Source organism: Mustela nigripes, chromosome 10 (genome assembly GCF_022355385.1).
Source record: "Mustela nigripes isolate SB6536 chromosome 10, MUSNIG.SB6536, whole genome shotgun sequence".
In the NCBI taxonomy this organism is placed as follows: Eukaryota; Metazoa; Chordata; class Mammalia; order Carnivora; family Mustelidae; genus Mustela; species Mustela nigripes.
Genome location: NC_081566.1, coordinates 39728080 through 39744154, shown reverse-complemented (window position 1 = coordinate 39744154; position 16075 = coordinate 39728080). Strand labels below are relative to the sequence as shown.

General features: G+C 43.5%; 1 protein-coding gene across 1 annotated transcript in view; it reads right to left on the bottom strand.

Moving 5' to 3' along the window:
- Positions 1–10151, bottom strand: part of TIMM17A (translocase of inner mitochondrial membrane 17A) — a 13776-nt gene extending 3625 nt beyond the window's left edge. Inside the window, exons 1-5 of the mRNA XM_059413094.1 lie at positions 10064–10151; positions 6208–6307; positions 6021–6084; positions 1306–1434; positions 393–503 (exon numbers count right to left, since the gene is read on the bottom strand). Of these exons, the coding sequence (XP_059269077.1) occupies positions 393–503; positions 1306–1434; positions 6021–6084; positions 6208–6307; positions 10064–10089 (430 nt within the window). The 5' untranslated portion in view covers positions 10090–10151. The remainder of the gene's footprint in view (positions 1–392; positions 504–1305; positions 1435–6020; positions 6085–6207; positions 6308–10063) is intronic.
- Positions 10152–16075: the final 5924 nt, after the last annotated feature.

The window sequence follows — 16075 nt, the reverse complement described above, 5'->3', positions numbered from 1 at the left end:
TGGGATCGAGTCCCGCATCGGGCTCTCTGCTCAGCAGGGAGCCTGCTTCCTCCTCTCTCTCTCTGCCTGCCTCTCTGCCTACTTGTGATTTCTCTCTGTCAAATAAATAAATAAATAAAAATCTTTAAAAAAAAAAAAAAAAAAACCTGAGAACTATAAGAAGGATCAACAGCAAACCATCTAACCAAGCATTTTGGTTACTGTGGTTAAACACAATAACCACAGCCACATCTACCATTTCAAATAGAACCAGGGCCTATTATCGTAATCCTCATGAACAATGGCAAATGCAGAAATCACAAACTACCATATTTTAGAAGACAGGTTCGCTCTAAGTATCAAGAGGCCATTCCAGCGTCTGAGCTATGGTAGTAAGCAGGAAGAAGACTCACCATTGGGAAACTGGGCAGAGGCAAATCTTGTCAACAAGATACCAGCTCCTTCAATTAAAGCTAGGAGAATGCCACCCATCGCTGCTGACCCAACCATGGCCACTGGTCCATCTGGATACAATAATAACAAAGAGATTACTTTAATAGAAAACTAGTTTAAAAGAAGACTCAGTAAAGGAAAGAGCTGTCCGCAGGGTTCATGCTACCCTCATTCCCAACCCTCCTTTCTCACTGGCTAAAAACCAGGTTGTCAACAAACTAAGGTCCATAGGTCAAATCCAGTTCATTGCCTGTTTTCGTAAAGTTTTATTAGCACAGTCATGCTCATTCATTTATATATCATCCGTGGCTGTTTTCATGTTATTATCATAGAGCTAAGCATCTGTTGGCAAAGACCCCCACAGCCCTACAAAGTCTAAAATATTTACCATCTGGCTCTTTACAGAAAAAGTTTACAGATCCTTGCCTAAACCACTAAACCCCCACCCCCAAATTCTGTATTTGCTTTCTGACCCAAAGATCCAGAAGATGGTTCTAAGTTCCTCATTCATAACAATACTATATGGCAGGTATGATGATTAACTCCAGAGTGCCAATGAGGAAACTATGGTTGTCACAAAAAGTTTGGCAAAATGCCCAGTCACACGTTACTAAATGGCAGAACTGGAACTTGAACTGCTCTTAACCACTGCATAGGTTAGAACCCCATGCTCTCATTCTTAAATGTTCCAAATTAATTTTCTTCCCCAAAATTGCCATATACAGTCATGCTATGCTGAGTTAAGCAATGCTTTTTGATTTATTAGAGATAACTAAATTAAGACAGATAAGGTTTTCCAAAAAGTCTTGCTTTTACGAGTGTGTCTGTAATGACGGCTTACTTTTCCCTCTTTTTTAGATAATGATTGCTTACTTCTGGCTGCCAGTATGGCTCCTGTTAAGGCACCACTTGTGATGGAGTTCCAGGGATCTTCTTTCCCCCTGACTTGAACCATACTGCAGTCAATCATGGAAAATAAACCTCCCCAAACTGCAAAGCTACCTGTTTTATTTAAAAACAAAAGAAATTTCGTTTTTTCATCTTATATCTCAAATATAGCAGTCGAAAATAACTTTATTTTACTTTATTTTATTTAAAGATTTTATTTATTTACTTGAGAGAGAGACAGTGAGAGAGAGCATGAACGAGAAGGTCAGAGAGAGAAGCAGACTCCCCATGGAGCTGGGAGCGCGATGCGGGACTCGATCCCGTGACTCCAGGATCATGACCTGAGCTGAAGGCAGTCGTTCAACCAACTGAGCCACCCAGGCGTCCCCGAAAATAACTTTAAATAACAACACTATATTCTTAAAAACTCTCACACTCCAAACAAATACATGCAAACACAAGTTTGGATAAGCACTGAACCAACAGTCCGAATACTTTTCTTTTCTTTTCTTTCTTTCTTTTTTTTTTTTTAAGATTTTTATTTATTTATTTGACAGACAGAGATCACAAGTAGGCAGAGAGGCAGGCACAGAGAGAGAGAGAGGGAAGGAGGCTCCCCGCTGAGCAGAGAGCCCAATGTGGGGCTCGATACCCTGGGATCATGACCTGAGCCGAAGGCAGAGACTTAACCCACTGAGCCACCCAGGCACCCCCAATACTTATCTTTTCAATAAAGCGTGGATTGTATGGTATCAGCTTGAAAATTAGCAATGGCCCAAAGCCTAAAAGAAATAAGCCAAGCCTAGAAGAGTCAGGCTAAACACATTCAAATCTTCCTTTCAGAACCAAATATCTCTGTTTAAAAAAGCAATAAACACAACAAAGCCACCCTGCTTCTTCCTTCTTTCTCCTTTTATAGCTCTATCTTACCTCTATTTTTTCTTTTCTTCAGTAAGTATCACTGAGCATATATAATACTCTAAAAAAAAAATCACCAACAGAGATACAAAAGAACTCCAGCTATCCTGGAATGTATTAGAGGTGTAGGCCAATACATGCTAAGGTGGCTAATGGATGATACAAATAGTTAGAATTATGGAACATCAAGGGGAGAGAAATTACCTAGCCTCTCTCCTTTCTATCCTTCATTCCTCAAGCATGAAACTAAAAACCACACCAAATCAAATTACCTGGCACCTAAACTTTTCCTAAACAATTTTGTCAAATAAGAAACAAATACCCACACATACACATATACAAGCACACAAAAAACTTTGGACAACACAAAGATTTTAACTGGCAGCATCTCTGGGTGATGTGACACATGACTTAATTTCTTCATGTCTGTCTAACATCCTAATTCTCTATCATGAGTGCACATGACTTGCACTGTATAAAGAGTGGTTATATTTATTATGATTAAAGAAGAAAAACTGCCCAAAAGGGGACCTAATCAATTTATTTTTTACCCTGTGAAATCTCAAAATAGTAGGGATATGTTAGTAAGGGCAACACACTAGGTTCCTCCAAATGTCAGAACCAGATCATCACCAGAATCCTTTTTCGGTTTTCACATTATCCATTAAATCTAGTAGATAACCAGTTTCAGTATACCATAAGCCCTCATTTCTGGTCCAATACTAGATACCACATAGATAAAAATAAACTAATAAACTAGTTCTTTCCTCTAACTCAGTAATTCTACGTCCTGGGAGAGATCTGATGCCTTGGTATATTAGAATTCACTAAATTCCTCAAACAAGACTCTCCCAATCCCTCACGAGAGTCTGAAACCTGCCCATCCTCCAAAAATAATTGCCAGAATAAGCTATGGTTACTGATGAGAATAAGACTGAGTGCAAGCAGGGTGAGAAGGCTGTCTACCAGAAGGGTGGCCCAGTGTGAGGAGCCAGAGCCAAAGCAGGATAAGGTAGGGACCTCAGCCTGGCATGGAGTTTCATGTATTCATGTGGAAAGGCATCCCCTGGGTGGGGTGCCACTGCCCAGGCAGGACAAAGATGGAGGTATTCATATAAAAAGGGAGAAAGTAAGAATAAACCTTATGCGGCTGGATTGGAACTGAGGTTCTGGTGTGAAGTCATGATTTTCAACATGTATGTACAAATACAGATATAGATATAGATATAGATACAGATTTGTGTTGTGTGTGTTTACATATATACATATACACTCCCAAGTTCTATTACAAAGAAGCCTGGGAACAACAACCCCCCAATAAGCAATGATACACTTCGTACTCAGATCTTGGCTTCTAAACACCATTCTCAACTGAAAGGAACCAGAGCTTTGTGGTGGAATGGCTGACTCTATGGCTAGGGGAGGGAAAATACAAGACGAGACTGGGGTATCTTGTTCCAAAATGTAAAAGATTCTTGACAAATAGCAGGGATGTGTCAAAAGCCCCCATGAAATTTCCTCTATGAAAATATAAGTCTTGGGGTGCCTGGGTGGCTCAGTGGGTTAAAGCCTCTGCCTTCGGCTCAGGTCATGATCCCAGGGTCCTGGGATCAAGCCCCGCATTGGGCTCTCTGCTCAGTAGAGCCTACTTCCTCCTCTCTCTCTGCCTGCCTCTCTGCCTACTTGTGTCAAATACATAAATAAAATATTTTAAAAAAAGAAAAAGAAAATAGAAGTCTCTTCAGGACACAAGTATGATTTTTCCATGTTGTTTTGTCCCCTGGATTTTGACTAGAAAAACTCAGTAGGGCACCTGGGTGGCTCAGTGGGTTGAGCCTCTGCCTTTGGCTCGGGTCATGATCTTGGGGTCCTGGGATCGAGCCCCGAGTTGGTCTCTCTGCTTGGCGAGGAACCTGCTTCCCTTCTCTCTCTGCCTGCCTCTCTGCCTACTTGTGATCTCTCTCTGTCAAATAAATAAATAAAATCTTGGGAAAAAAAAAAAAAAGAGAGAGAAAGAAAAACTCAGTAAATGCTCACTGAATTAAATTGAAAATGGCACCCCAGTATTTTTTTATTTTTTTTTTTAAGATTTTATTTATCCGACAGAGAGTGATCACAAGTAGGCAGAGAGGCAGGCAGGGCAGGGGCAGGGAGCAGGCTCCCTACTGAGCAGAGAGCCTATGCGAGGCTCGATCCCCTGAGATCATGACTTGAGCTGAAGACAGAGGCTTAATCCACTGAGCCACCCAGGTGCCCATGTCATTCCAGTATTTTTAAAAAGCAAAACACCATAAAGATTTCTCAATAGTTTCCTTAAAAAAAAAAAAAAAAAGCCAATCTCGGGGATCTGAAATAAACAATCCCAATTCACTCATACCACAACTTAGTCTAGTTGGGTTTTACAATTTCTAACATCTTACATTTCCATGGTGCATCTGCACAATTAATGACCCAGTATCAGCACAATGTTAAGTCCACATTTAACTCAGATTTCTTTAGTTTTTATGTCCTTCTGTTCCAGGATCCCAAATTACATTTAGTGGTCATGTCTCCTTAAGTTCTCTCTTGGCTTAACCTTACCTGATTGTTTTTTTATCCATTGAAAAAGCATAATATGATAAAAGCAGCCTCTTAAAAGACATACAAAAACCTGTATGTCTTCTGCATATATTGGGAGTTCAGGGTTGGTGTGTGCTTTAATACTACTTACCCTTCTTGACAACATAAGTAACCATTAAAGCACAGGAAAATCAGTCACTATTTACTTTCCAGAGGGTATCATTTTACAGAGGAAAGAAAAGGAAAAAGGTATATCATCACTCAGCCTCAATTTCCTCATCTGGAAAATGGGGATAATTATACTTACCTCTTGTGGTGTTGTGAGGATTAAAATAATGCTATAAAACCCATAGGAAAGTGCTTAGCACACAGCAAGCACCCGACAAATGGCAGCTCTCAGCCAGTCTTTCCAAAGAAAAATATGCTAAAAACAAAGACAAGACTATTTCTTCTCTCACACAAAATTACTTAGGAATGACTAAAAGTATTTAGTCTTTTCATGTGTTCCACATGGTCTCCTCAACCTGACTTTATCTTTGTAAATGAATATAGCCTCCAAGCTTTTATTTATTTATTTATTAGAGAGAGAGAGAGAGCATGAGATGAGGGAGGCTCTGAGCGAGAAGCAGACTTCCCACTCAGCAGGGAGCGGGATGTGGGGCTCATTCCTGGGACTCCAGGATCATGACCTGAGGTGAAGGCAGATGCTTCACTGAGCCACCCAAGTGCCCCACTCCAGCTTTTTTATCATCTCTCTTCTCCCATCTTCTGAATAACCAAGTTTAAAAAGTGTAATGAATTCTTTTCACATTCTGCATCGACCTCTGCATGACATCCAAAACCTAACCTTGGCGAGGAGCCGGAGCAGCATCATCACACTCTCTCTCATGAAACCCAATCCTTCCGATCACATTCTCTTCTGCTTTCTATTACCCCAGAAGCTATCACTCCTGATTCACAAACCTAAGCTTTACACACACAGTCTTCCTTTTGGATAAGAGGAAAAAAAACAAAAATACCAAAACCAAAATACCACTGATCGTTTGAAGGACAGAGACAAAATTTTCCAATGAATGGATGCAGCAATTCCAGTTAACTTTCTGAATAAACCGTAAATCCAGAAGAACTTACAGAGACAGTAATTCCTGTAAGACTGAATTAAGCTTCATCTTCAACCAAACAAAAAAAGATATTGTGAAGTACAAATGGAAAATTCTGCTTACCTCCCAACTGCGGAGCCCTGGTTTTAATAGCAGTCAAACTCCCTCGTAGTCTGTGGTTTACACCCTATAAAGAAGCAACCAAAAATACAGAAGTACAATACATTTCCAGCCCACCGATAGGGCCATCAGTGATACTAGCAAATCCAGATTTTAAGTGATGATAAAATAAGACCATTCACCTACTTACCACTGGAGAATTTCGAAAACCTTTTATTGCCTGAAAGACACCACCGCCTATGGTACCCATCGTAAAGGCCCCACCGCAATCATCGACAATTCGCCAAGGGCTAAGAACGGGGAGAAAAAAAGATGATTGTATTTCTCCTTCATAAACCATAAAAGCTTTCTTTCCTAACACAGTAAGGGATGCAACAGATTCCAATGCAGGGCCCACCGCAACCAGTAAAATAAACATTTAGACAAAAGAATTCTGAACATATCCACATCTATTCAGCTCCAAGCCATAGGGAATGGTACCAGCTTTAACCCCCTATTGTTAGCAGTGCTTCATTCTCGTTTAATAATCAGCACATCTATGCACAGCTGGGCACTGAGCAACAGTGACTCAACAACTATGTAGGAAATTACATCATATTCAATGCTGATCCAATCTCCGAGGGATCGAAGTAAGCTCTCCAGCTGCAGTAGAAGTTAAAGTTGAGACCCCCAAAATGAAGATTCAATAGGGGCAGAGGGAAACCAATTTAAACAGTTTTTAAAGTTTGAAATTCTTTCTGGGTTCACTGAGTCGCATTAGCACTTGGAACTTTGGTCTGTATTATGTCCACTTAACACACCAGAATACTCTCATGGTCCAGTATTTAGAGGTTATATTTGTAAACCCAGTTTCCAAATGCAGCGACCTAACTTATACAACACGATGAAACCTGAATAATGTAATCAGAACAGAACTACTATTCTAGGGATCTGGATTATAAAAAAAAAGTCTGTGAATGGTTAAATTCAGTTTTTAAAAAATATTTTATTTATTTATTTGTCAGAGGGGGGAGAACAAGCAGGAAGAGCAGCAGGCAGAGAGAGAAGCAGGCTCCCAGCTGAGAAAGGAGCCCGCTGTGGAACTTGACCTGAGGTGATCTGAGCCAAAGGCAGATGCTTAACCAACTGAGCCACTCAGGTGTCCCCGGTTAAATTCATTTTAGGGGCGCCTGGGTGACTCAGAGGGTTAAAGCCTCTGCCTTTGGCTCAGGTCATGATCCCAGGGTCCTGGGGTTGAGCCCCACATCAGGCTCTCTGCTCAGCGGGGAGCCTGCTTCCTCCTCTCTGCCTGCCTCTCTGCCTACTTGTGATCTGTCAAATAAATAAAACTTCTTTAAAAATTCATTTTAGACTCACTGTAAATAAAAGCAATTTCTTTGATCTAGTCTCAAGGGTCAAATGCTACATAATGAACCTATGGGCAATCCCCTTTGCTCAGGTAAACTTGTGAATTGGGAGCAGATGCTCCCAGAGAATTTAAATGAGTAATTTATGCCTTTGGTGGACAAGAATACAAAACCTTGCAGTCAAAACATCATATTCTTTTTCAAGTATAATACAAATCAGGACCTTGTACAGAATGATATCTCATGCAGCACATACTCCATCAGCAGGATGTTTCGGGCCTTGCTAATAACCAAGGCTTGCTTTTGTGATCCTAAAAGCAAAATCAGCAACACCTAGGAGTTTGTCAGATGTGCAGACTGCAAAACTTTACCCAGGACCTACTGAATCAGAGTCTACAGTTCAACATGATCCCAGGTGACCTGGTTTCACTTTAATAGATTAAGAAGCAGTGCTTGAAACTAAAAAGGATTAGGAAATTGTGTTAAAATGGTAGAAAGACTAACGGGAAGTATAGAGAAAAGACAAAGGAGAATGCATTAGTGGCTCCCTCAGAGTGGTGCGCCAGTAACTTTAAAAAGAACTAGTCCAAATGATCTTATTAGTTGAGGATTAAAAAAAATCAGTAAAGAACAGCAGGGTTCAGATCAGAGAGCAGCCAGAGTATTCCAGGAGAGATATATAAAACAAAGGCAAGATGGAAATAGTTTCTGAACTCTGGCTAAATCAAAATGCTCCTACAGAGAAGTGATGGGCTACACAGAAGGAAAGTTGAAGCTAGACTCTAAAATAATGGAAATACTAGACAAATGCAGGGGACAGAGAAAAAGTAACATAACACGATTAAGTTATCATTTGTTAAGTATCAACTATGTTTTAGATGTCTTCGATGCAAATAAGACCTATGATTTTCAAGAAAGTTAGGTTATTCTCCAATAGAATTTCTAAACTTTTAACTTTGTGAAGAAGAGTATTCCTGTCTCCTCTCCATTTTACGGTGGACAGAGGCTCAGACAGAGATTAAGTAATCTGCCCAAGATCATACAGGTTGTAACCAGTACAATTCAAATGCAAAAGCTAGGACTCCAAAGCTCCGAATCATTTCCATTATATCACTGGGACTATAGGTTTTTTGTAAAAAAAAAAAAAAAAAAAAAGGTAAAATGAAGGATTTAGGATGATTAAGTCCATATGATGTATTAAAATGGGCTGGATGAAATGAGGGCAATTAAGAAGCTGTTGCAAAAGGCTTTAAGGATGCCACGTAAGATTGTGATAATAGGCATGGAAAGGCAGAGTTATGAAAGAATTCAGACAGCATATGGTGTATATGTTTGGAGGTGGGGTGGTGTGGAGGGAGGACGAAGATTCTTACAGTTTGAGGTTGGAGGATTTGAAAAAATGCTCTTACCAGACAGGGTAATACAGAAGATCAAAAGCAGATCTGACTACAAAACCAACTAGATAACTGATTGTGTTGCTTCAGGACATATGCACTAAGAGAAAGCAAAAGGACCACCTCATCAAGTAGTAGATAAAAACTCGTTATTCTTATATCTTTAATTCAACAAAGTTAAAAAAAAATTACCCTCCTGCCAGCCTGTGTTATTATACTACACCCAATAGCAGCTGATTAACAGTCTACAATGTGCTGAATTCTGTGCACTTTAGAAAGGGGGATAATTACATTTGATAATTTTAAAGAGCCGGAAGATGCTGAAAAATGCCCCGTATCCCATTTGAGTGACTTAAAAAAAAAAAAAAAGGTACAAAGCAGGTAACATGGCTACTGCTGGCAAGGTAATATAAAATCGTGGGCATTTTCACAAGTTGAAGATGACGCTGGCTTTTGCTCTAACCCAATAAACAGGTGATTAACGCAGTAACCAGATTTGATTCCCCTCTTAACACCCCCAGAAGCCTTAAATTTAGGCAATCTGAGACCTGACAGCAATTAACCTGTTCTATAACTATGTATGTGCCTGATTTATTCACGCTGTTACTCTTTAAACCTGTAGTGGTGCGCACAGAGACCCCACTCAAATACTGAATACATGAATTTCTGTTCATGGTTTCTCAAAGAACACATGCTACTATCTCTATTTTCCAGATAATCCCGGTCTCCCTTCTCCCTTAAGGCAGAATTCAAAGGGTAAAAACGAGGCTCCTGTCTACAGGAGCTTACCCAGGCCCTTTAGGTAAAACCTCTGTTCCATACACTTGAAAATGCTTCGCCCTGCGGACACAGGTCACGATACAAATAATGCCTTAAGAATGGCATCCCTTTCAGCGGCCTCCTGCCCATTCCTCAACACAGGAACTGAGCAAAGCGAGACGTGGGGACGCGTCCAAGGTCACCTCAGTAGACAGAGGGGATTTATTACGGACCCCGCCCAAGATCGACTACGCCCCGGGTTGGGAGCTGGTTCCGAGGCTCCGTCAAGCCTAAGCGTGGGCCTCCTCATCCAATGCAAGGTCATCGGGGTGCCGGGTTGTTGGAGGCGAGGCTGCCACACGCGGCCCGGGGAGTACAGGGCTGAGAAGCTGGCTGGCTGCTCTAAGACGGCGCTGCCTACGTTTATCAAACCCAGGTCAGCAAGCCCGCGACTGAGCTCAATTCGCACCTCCGCGCACTGGGCAAGAGAGGACGAGGACCGTGGGTAGAGGGGCAGGAGGAAAGCAGTAACAGTGGTAAAGCTCACCAAGGTTCTCGCGCGTACTCCTCCATCTTGACTCCACCTGCGCGAGTGATGCCGGGCGTGGGTGGAGCCTGACCCTAGAGGCGGAAGTGATCTCGAGAGGAGGGCGTTAAGGTCTATGTGGATTGGTTCACCTTTTCCTCCCGCAACCAATGGGAACCTGGACTTCAGGGCAGCGTGGGGGCGGGGCAGAGGCGCTGCGTAGCAGCCGTGGCCCCGCCCAGGTCCTCGAAGGCTACGAGTCTGGGCTGCGTGGACTGGTAGCTTCTCAGTCGCGGGGAGTTCAAGTTACACGGTCACTGAAGGTTCCGTGGACTGAGATAAACCTGGCCTTATTCCGCTAGGGGTCACCAAATTTCCTAAATACATTTCTTTGTTTGTTTGTTTGCTTGTTTCTAGTACCTTGGCTGCTACTTGGGAATTAAGTTAGCTAAATCGCGATGGTTTGTGAAACTCAACCAACTGTAAGGAACAGGAGCAGAGTTAGGACCGACAGTGTCATAGTCCTTATAATTACCGTGCTTGGAATGTGATAGCTGTTCCATAAATGCTTTTGAAGTGAACTTACCTGGGCCATCTTGAGTGTTGTGACCAATTTGGGGCCCTCAAATGAAGGGACAACAGAACCTGGTCCAGTCCACCCTCCAAAAGATCACCAGATGTGAGGGGTGTTTACCTCAAAAAAGAGGAGACCAAAAGGATGGGAACCCATTGACCTCTTTTGGTTTACAGTCAACAAAACTTCAGTCATGTGATGTCTGTTAAAGGAACACTTGTCCATTCCTTTTGAGATTGACTTTAAAATAGTATATAGGGGAACATGGGCGGGGTCGGGGGGGGGGTGTTCAGTTGGTTAAGCATCTGCCTTTGGCTCAGGTCATGATCACCAGGTCCTGGAATTGAGCCCCACGTTGGGCTTCCTCCTCAGCAGAAAGTCTGCTTCTCCCTCTACCCCTCTGCCCTGCTCAAGATCTCTTTCTCTCTCTCTCTCTCTTTCTCAAGTAATTCTTAAAATATGTGGAAATTTTATGGAAAAAATTAGTGCAGTTCATACGGATCTGCAGTGAAGAGTGAGGTACCCACCAAATCTTGAAAATTAGGTAAGCAGATAAACTGAACACTCCACAGAACTGGAGATGTCAGCAACGTATATCTTTATGTGAAAAGAACAGTTCACACTAGTCATCTGATTATATGTAAAGACCAAGAAGTCTTTTTTTTTTTTTTGCAATGTGACTATAATTAAGAACCTTTAAGTCTAATTAATTGCACAAGCTGAAGAGAGAATATGGGAGATGGGCAACAAGAGGAGCCAGAGAGCAAGAATTTGATATTTGCTCAGCACCCCAGACCTAGTGGGTATGAATATTTCAGTAACTAGAGACTGGCATTCTCATGGGGCAAGGATATTTTATTCTGTTCTCACCAGGACCCAAGTGAAATATTCCTTAGGTCTAACTACCTCCCCTTGCTCTTAGTCCATATTCATTATGCAGTTTTCTGATTGTTAGTTGGTTTCTTTTTTTTTTTTTTTAAAGATTTTATTTATTTACTTGAGAGAGAGACAGTGAGAGAGAGCATGAACGAGGAGAAGGTCAGAGAGAGAAGCAGACTCCCCATGGAGCTGGGAGTCCGATGTGGGACTCGATCCCGGGACTCCAGGATCATGACCTGAGCCTAAGGCAGTCGTCCAACCAACTGAGCCACCCAGGTGTCCCTGTTAGTTGGTTTCTTAATAGATTTTCCTTTAGGAAAGAATTCCCTGGCTTGTGCTCAAAACTATTCTTGTGCATTTGGTAGTTATACTAGTTTATGCATCTGTCTCTTGTGAACTGGGTTCTTTTGAATCAAGTCAATTACCAGGGATGGTGATAATATTAAGTTTGTGAGTTTACAAAATAGAGGGCCAGACTCTTGGCTGTGGTTACACAGCTCACTCCATTCCAATAGTCCCTATCCAAAAGAACCTTACTGTTCTGGGAGGCCCTTCTCAGATGGCCAACAAGTATTCTTATACTTCTCACTCTGCTTTCTTTTAACTGCGACAGATAAATAGGGCGTAACGGGACATTTTTGGCTGGGTAGGGCCTTGTACTTAGCCTTTGTTGGCTAGAGGAGGAAGACGTCACCCCTCCTTCAAAAATATTCATTTTCATCTGAGTGCAGAAATGTCTCAGAAGAAAAGAACTAGCACTTTAATCTCCTCCTAGCGAGTCTGAAAGAAGTCTAAGGAACTGTCATGGCCCTCACTGAAAGAATGGCCAAAGACATGGAGGAACGATGGAAGAAAGGAGTGGGGGTCCTTGGGAGAAAAGTTACAGTAAAGGTGATGGGAGTTTGAACCGGTGATTCAAGACAGCAGGGCCATGTTGGAGACTACTGCTGGAACCCCCTGTGATCCAAGTCCTCTGCATATTGCTTTGGGAAAAATAGCTTCACATGTGAACTAAAAGAACTGGGACTCTGGGGCCTATTTTGCTGTGAGAATTCCCTAAAAGGGGAAAGGATGGTGAGATCAAGGTGAGGAAGTAGGTAAAGAAAGGGAGATAAGGGAGATCATCCTCAGGAAACCACCTGAATGGTTGAGCTCTATGAAGTCACCAAGTCTGGCAATGGCACTGGTGTCTTCTTCCCCACTCTGAAGCGATTATCCACCCCTGCCACCTCCCCCCCCATTAGCTTTTATTCATCTTCCACTCTTGGAAGGTGAATGGAAGGAATGGTGGTCATCTTCCACCATTCTTGGGGAAGGGGTCACCGACAAGGCCCAAGATTGGCGAGAGATGACCATTTGATAGATATCGAGGTTGCACAGGAAATGCTGAACCAAGAGAGGACCTAGAGGGAGTATAACCCAAGTCAATTAGAAGACCCTTACTGGCTACCCAGGATTGTCCTTAGTTTTAGGATTAGGGTGGAAAGAGTACAAAAAATATTGGTACGGTTGCTACCCCCTCAGGGTCCTCAAAATGTGCTTGGGGAGAACAAATGCAACCTTGAGAAACAGTTGGGTCAAGTTTATAAAATTGCCAAAATGTGTGACATAGAACATGGTAAGTGCTAGAGGCCCTGAGAGGAGAGAGGGAGACCTGGGGGCCTGAGTGTGTTCACAAAATGTGTATGATAAACGCATTGAAGCCACAGTCTGAAGAGTGGTCAGATTTTGATCGGTGGAGAGGAGAAATGTATTTGAAGTAGAGGGAATAATAGCACAAAAGTGTGGGCAGAGGGGCGCCTGAGTGGCTCAGTGGGTTAAGCTGCTGCCTTCAGCTCGGGTCATGATCTCGGGGTCCTGGGATCGAGCCCCGTGTCGGCCTCTCTGCTCAGCAGGGAGCCTGCTTCCCCCTCTCTCTCTGCCTGTCTCTCTGCCTGCTTGTGATCTCTCTCTGTCAAATAAATAAATAAAATCTTTTTAAAAGAAAAAGTGTGGGCAGGAAGGAACATAGTGTTGTCACTGGATAGGTTGCTGGTCCTACAGGAGGACAGAAAGACTAAAGTAGCGAGAGCAAAGCTGTATCAAGTGCAGAAGATACGGAGAATGACCAACAAGTAAGACTGAAAGAATCAGCTGTGTCAGGAGGATCTCTCCTGTATCTACGCATTTAAGCATGAAGAAATAACTTCCTTCCAGTTCTCAAGAATGTATCTGGAAGCCAAATGACCTTGGAAGGGCTCAGTCAATTAAGTGTCTACCTTTGGCTCAGGTCGTGATCCCAGGGTCGTGTAATTGAAGCCTGCATCGGGCTCCTTGTTCAGCAGGCTCCTTGCTCAGTGGGGAGCCTTCTTCTCCCTCTGCCTGCCGCTTCCCCTGGTTGTGTGTTCTCTCTTTCTCTCTGACAAACAAATAACATCTTTTTCAAAAAGAAGAAGAAGAGGAAGAAGAAGGAGGAGGAGGGGGAGGGGAAGGAGGAGGGAGAGGAGGAGGGGGAGGAGGGGAAAGAGGAAGAAGAAGAAGAAGCCAACGGCCTTGGGAAGCTAGAGAGAGGGACTTCCTTCCCTGGAACAGATTTAATTACAGGATAGTAAAGGCAGAGATATCTCCCTTCTCTCCTTGGACCAGATTGGTTTCCTTTCCAGGGTAATGAAGACATATTAGAGTTTTATCTCCTGTATTAATATAGCTAAAGGCGTTCATTCTAGAAGGATACAGAGAGGTCATAGGGTAAGGAGCAGGCCTGAAATAGCTTCTGTGGGGAGTGAGCAAGAGAATAAACCCCAAATGAGTAAAAGAAGCAAGAATACTTCTTTTTACACAGACCCGACCTATGGAGGAAGAGAAATGGCCATTTTCAGAATCTGCCCCTTCCAACCACTCAGTACCCTCAAGGGTCCCAGACCTACGCAGGCTGAGCTCCGTTGAGCCGGAGGCTGTGGGATTCCTAAAGAGCTTTGTCTACCAAGAGGTCACAGGCATGTGTGCAGCTTCAAACCCCCCAGTCCTGCCTGGTCCAGTCCCTGAGACACTCACATTGGCATGGACAAGTGAGGCCCTCACCAGAGCCAAACCTTGGGTCTGGGGAACCAGTCTGTGCCTGGCACCTGTTTGGTGGGCAGAGAGGTTTTAGTCAGGATGAGGGTGCAGGAGGCAATCTGTTGTGTCTACCCTCTTGCTCTCCCCCTTGCTCTCCTTCCAGGGGGGACATTAGTCTGGCATGTGCTGTCTCCACCCATGTCCACTCACCTCAGGAGTACTGGACCAGGCCTGTGGCTTGCTTCCAGAGACAAAGTCTGCTGCTCTCAAGAAACTTCCAGTTTCCCCCCCCCTACCCCCCCACAAGAAGAGAACCAGTGTGATCCTAAATGGACAAACAGTATATTGAGGTCTGACAGTGGGTCTGATGCTGTGATGCACTTAGCACACATTATCCTATTTAATCTTATTTTACGACTCCTTATTTAATAATTCCATAACCCTGTGCAGCAGGTACTTTTTTTCCCCTTCGGGTGGGTACTTCTAATGCCCTCATATTCTGCTTGGGGCCCATAAGGCTCAGAGAGGACAAATAACTTACTCAAGGTCACACATCACAGATTTGAGCCCACATCATTTGACTCCAGAGCCTGTGATCTTATCTGCTATCCTATCCTGTCACCCTAGCTTCCTGAAAATGTGCCTTTCCTGCTCATCCAGCCTAAGTGAGAACCACCCCTAAGCATCAGTTAAATCAGTTCCGGTTCCCTCTGTCCTCTGCCCCCACCACCATGTATTTGGTTATGAGACCGGAGGTCTCTCTTTCTTCCTTTCTCTCCCTTTTATTCTAGCACAGTAGTACTTATTTTTATCTGGGACCGGAGAATCCCCTGACACTCAAGATGTGTGTTTCAAGTGAAAGTGGATTCTGAACTTGGATAATTAATGCCCCTACAGAGTCGGGGGCCAGTGGTCCCTCATTGCAGGTGCTGGAGGAGACTGTGCTCATGGGCTCTGTGTTCCTGAATCTTCCGGCCCCCCACTGTGATGACTTTCAAGGGAAAACTTTCAGAGTCTGTGAGCCCACAGTTTCTGGGGCCTTAGGTAGTGAAAAGCTTTAGACTGAGTCATATCAGAAGAGCAGGCTACTTGGAATGACAGGACCCAAGGCAGAGAAGACACAGTGGTTTGTGGGTAGAAACATTGGTTAGGAGGCCACAAGTCCTGCCTTGAAGTTTGGAAGCTGTGGATTTATTCTCAGAGTGTGTTCCTTAAGCAGAGACCACTGGACCTGGAGAGAAGGCCATTGAGACCAGGTAGTACAAAGGCTGCCCCTGGGCCTGGAGGACTGGACATCATTGGTAAAAAGCTTAAGAAGGAAAAATCCTTGGAGGCCGGAGAAAGAGCTGCTTTTGGCGGACTGGGGGCTCGAGGTTGGTCATGGTGGCTCCAGAGCCAGAGATTCCTGGACATAATGCCTCTTCCAGAAATCTCCTTCGAGGCAAGAGCGAGAGTAGAGACTGAGCGACCCAAGGCAGAGCCGGAGTAGGCGTGGGGTTGGGCTAGAGGCTTTGCTGTCAGTGCAGGAAGCATCCTTTCCACCC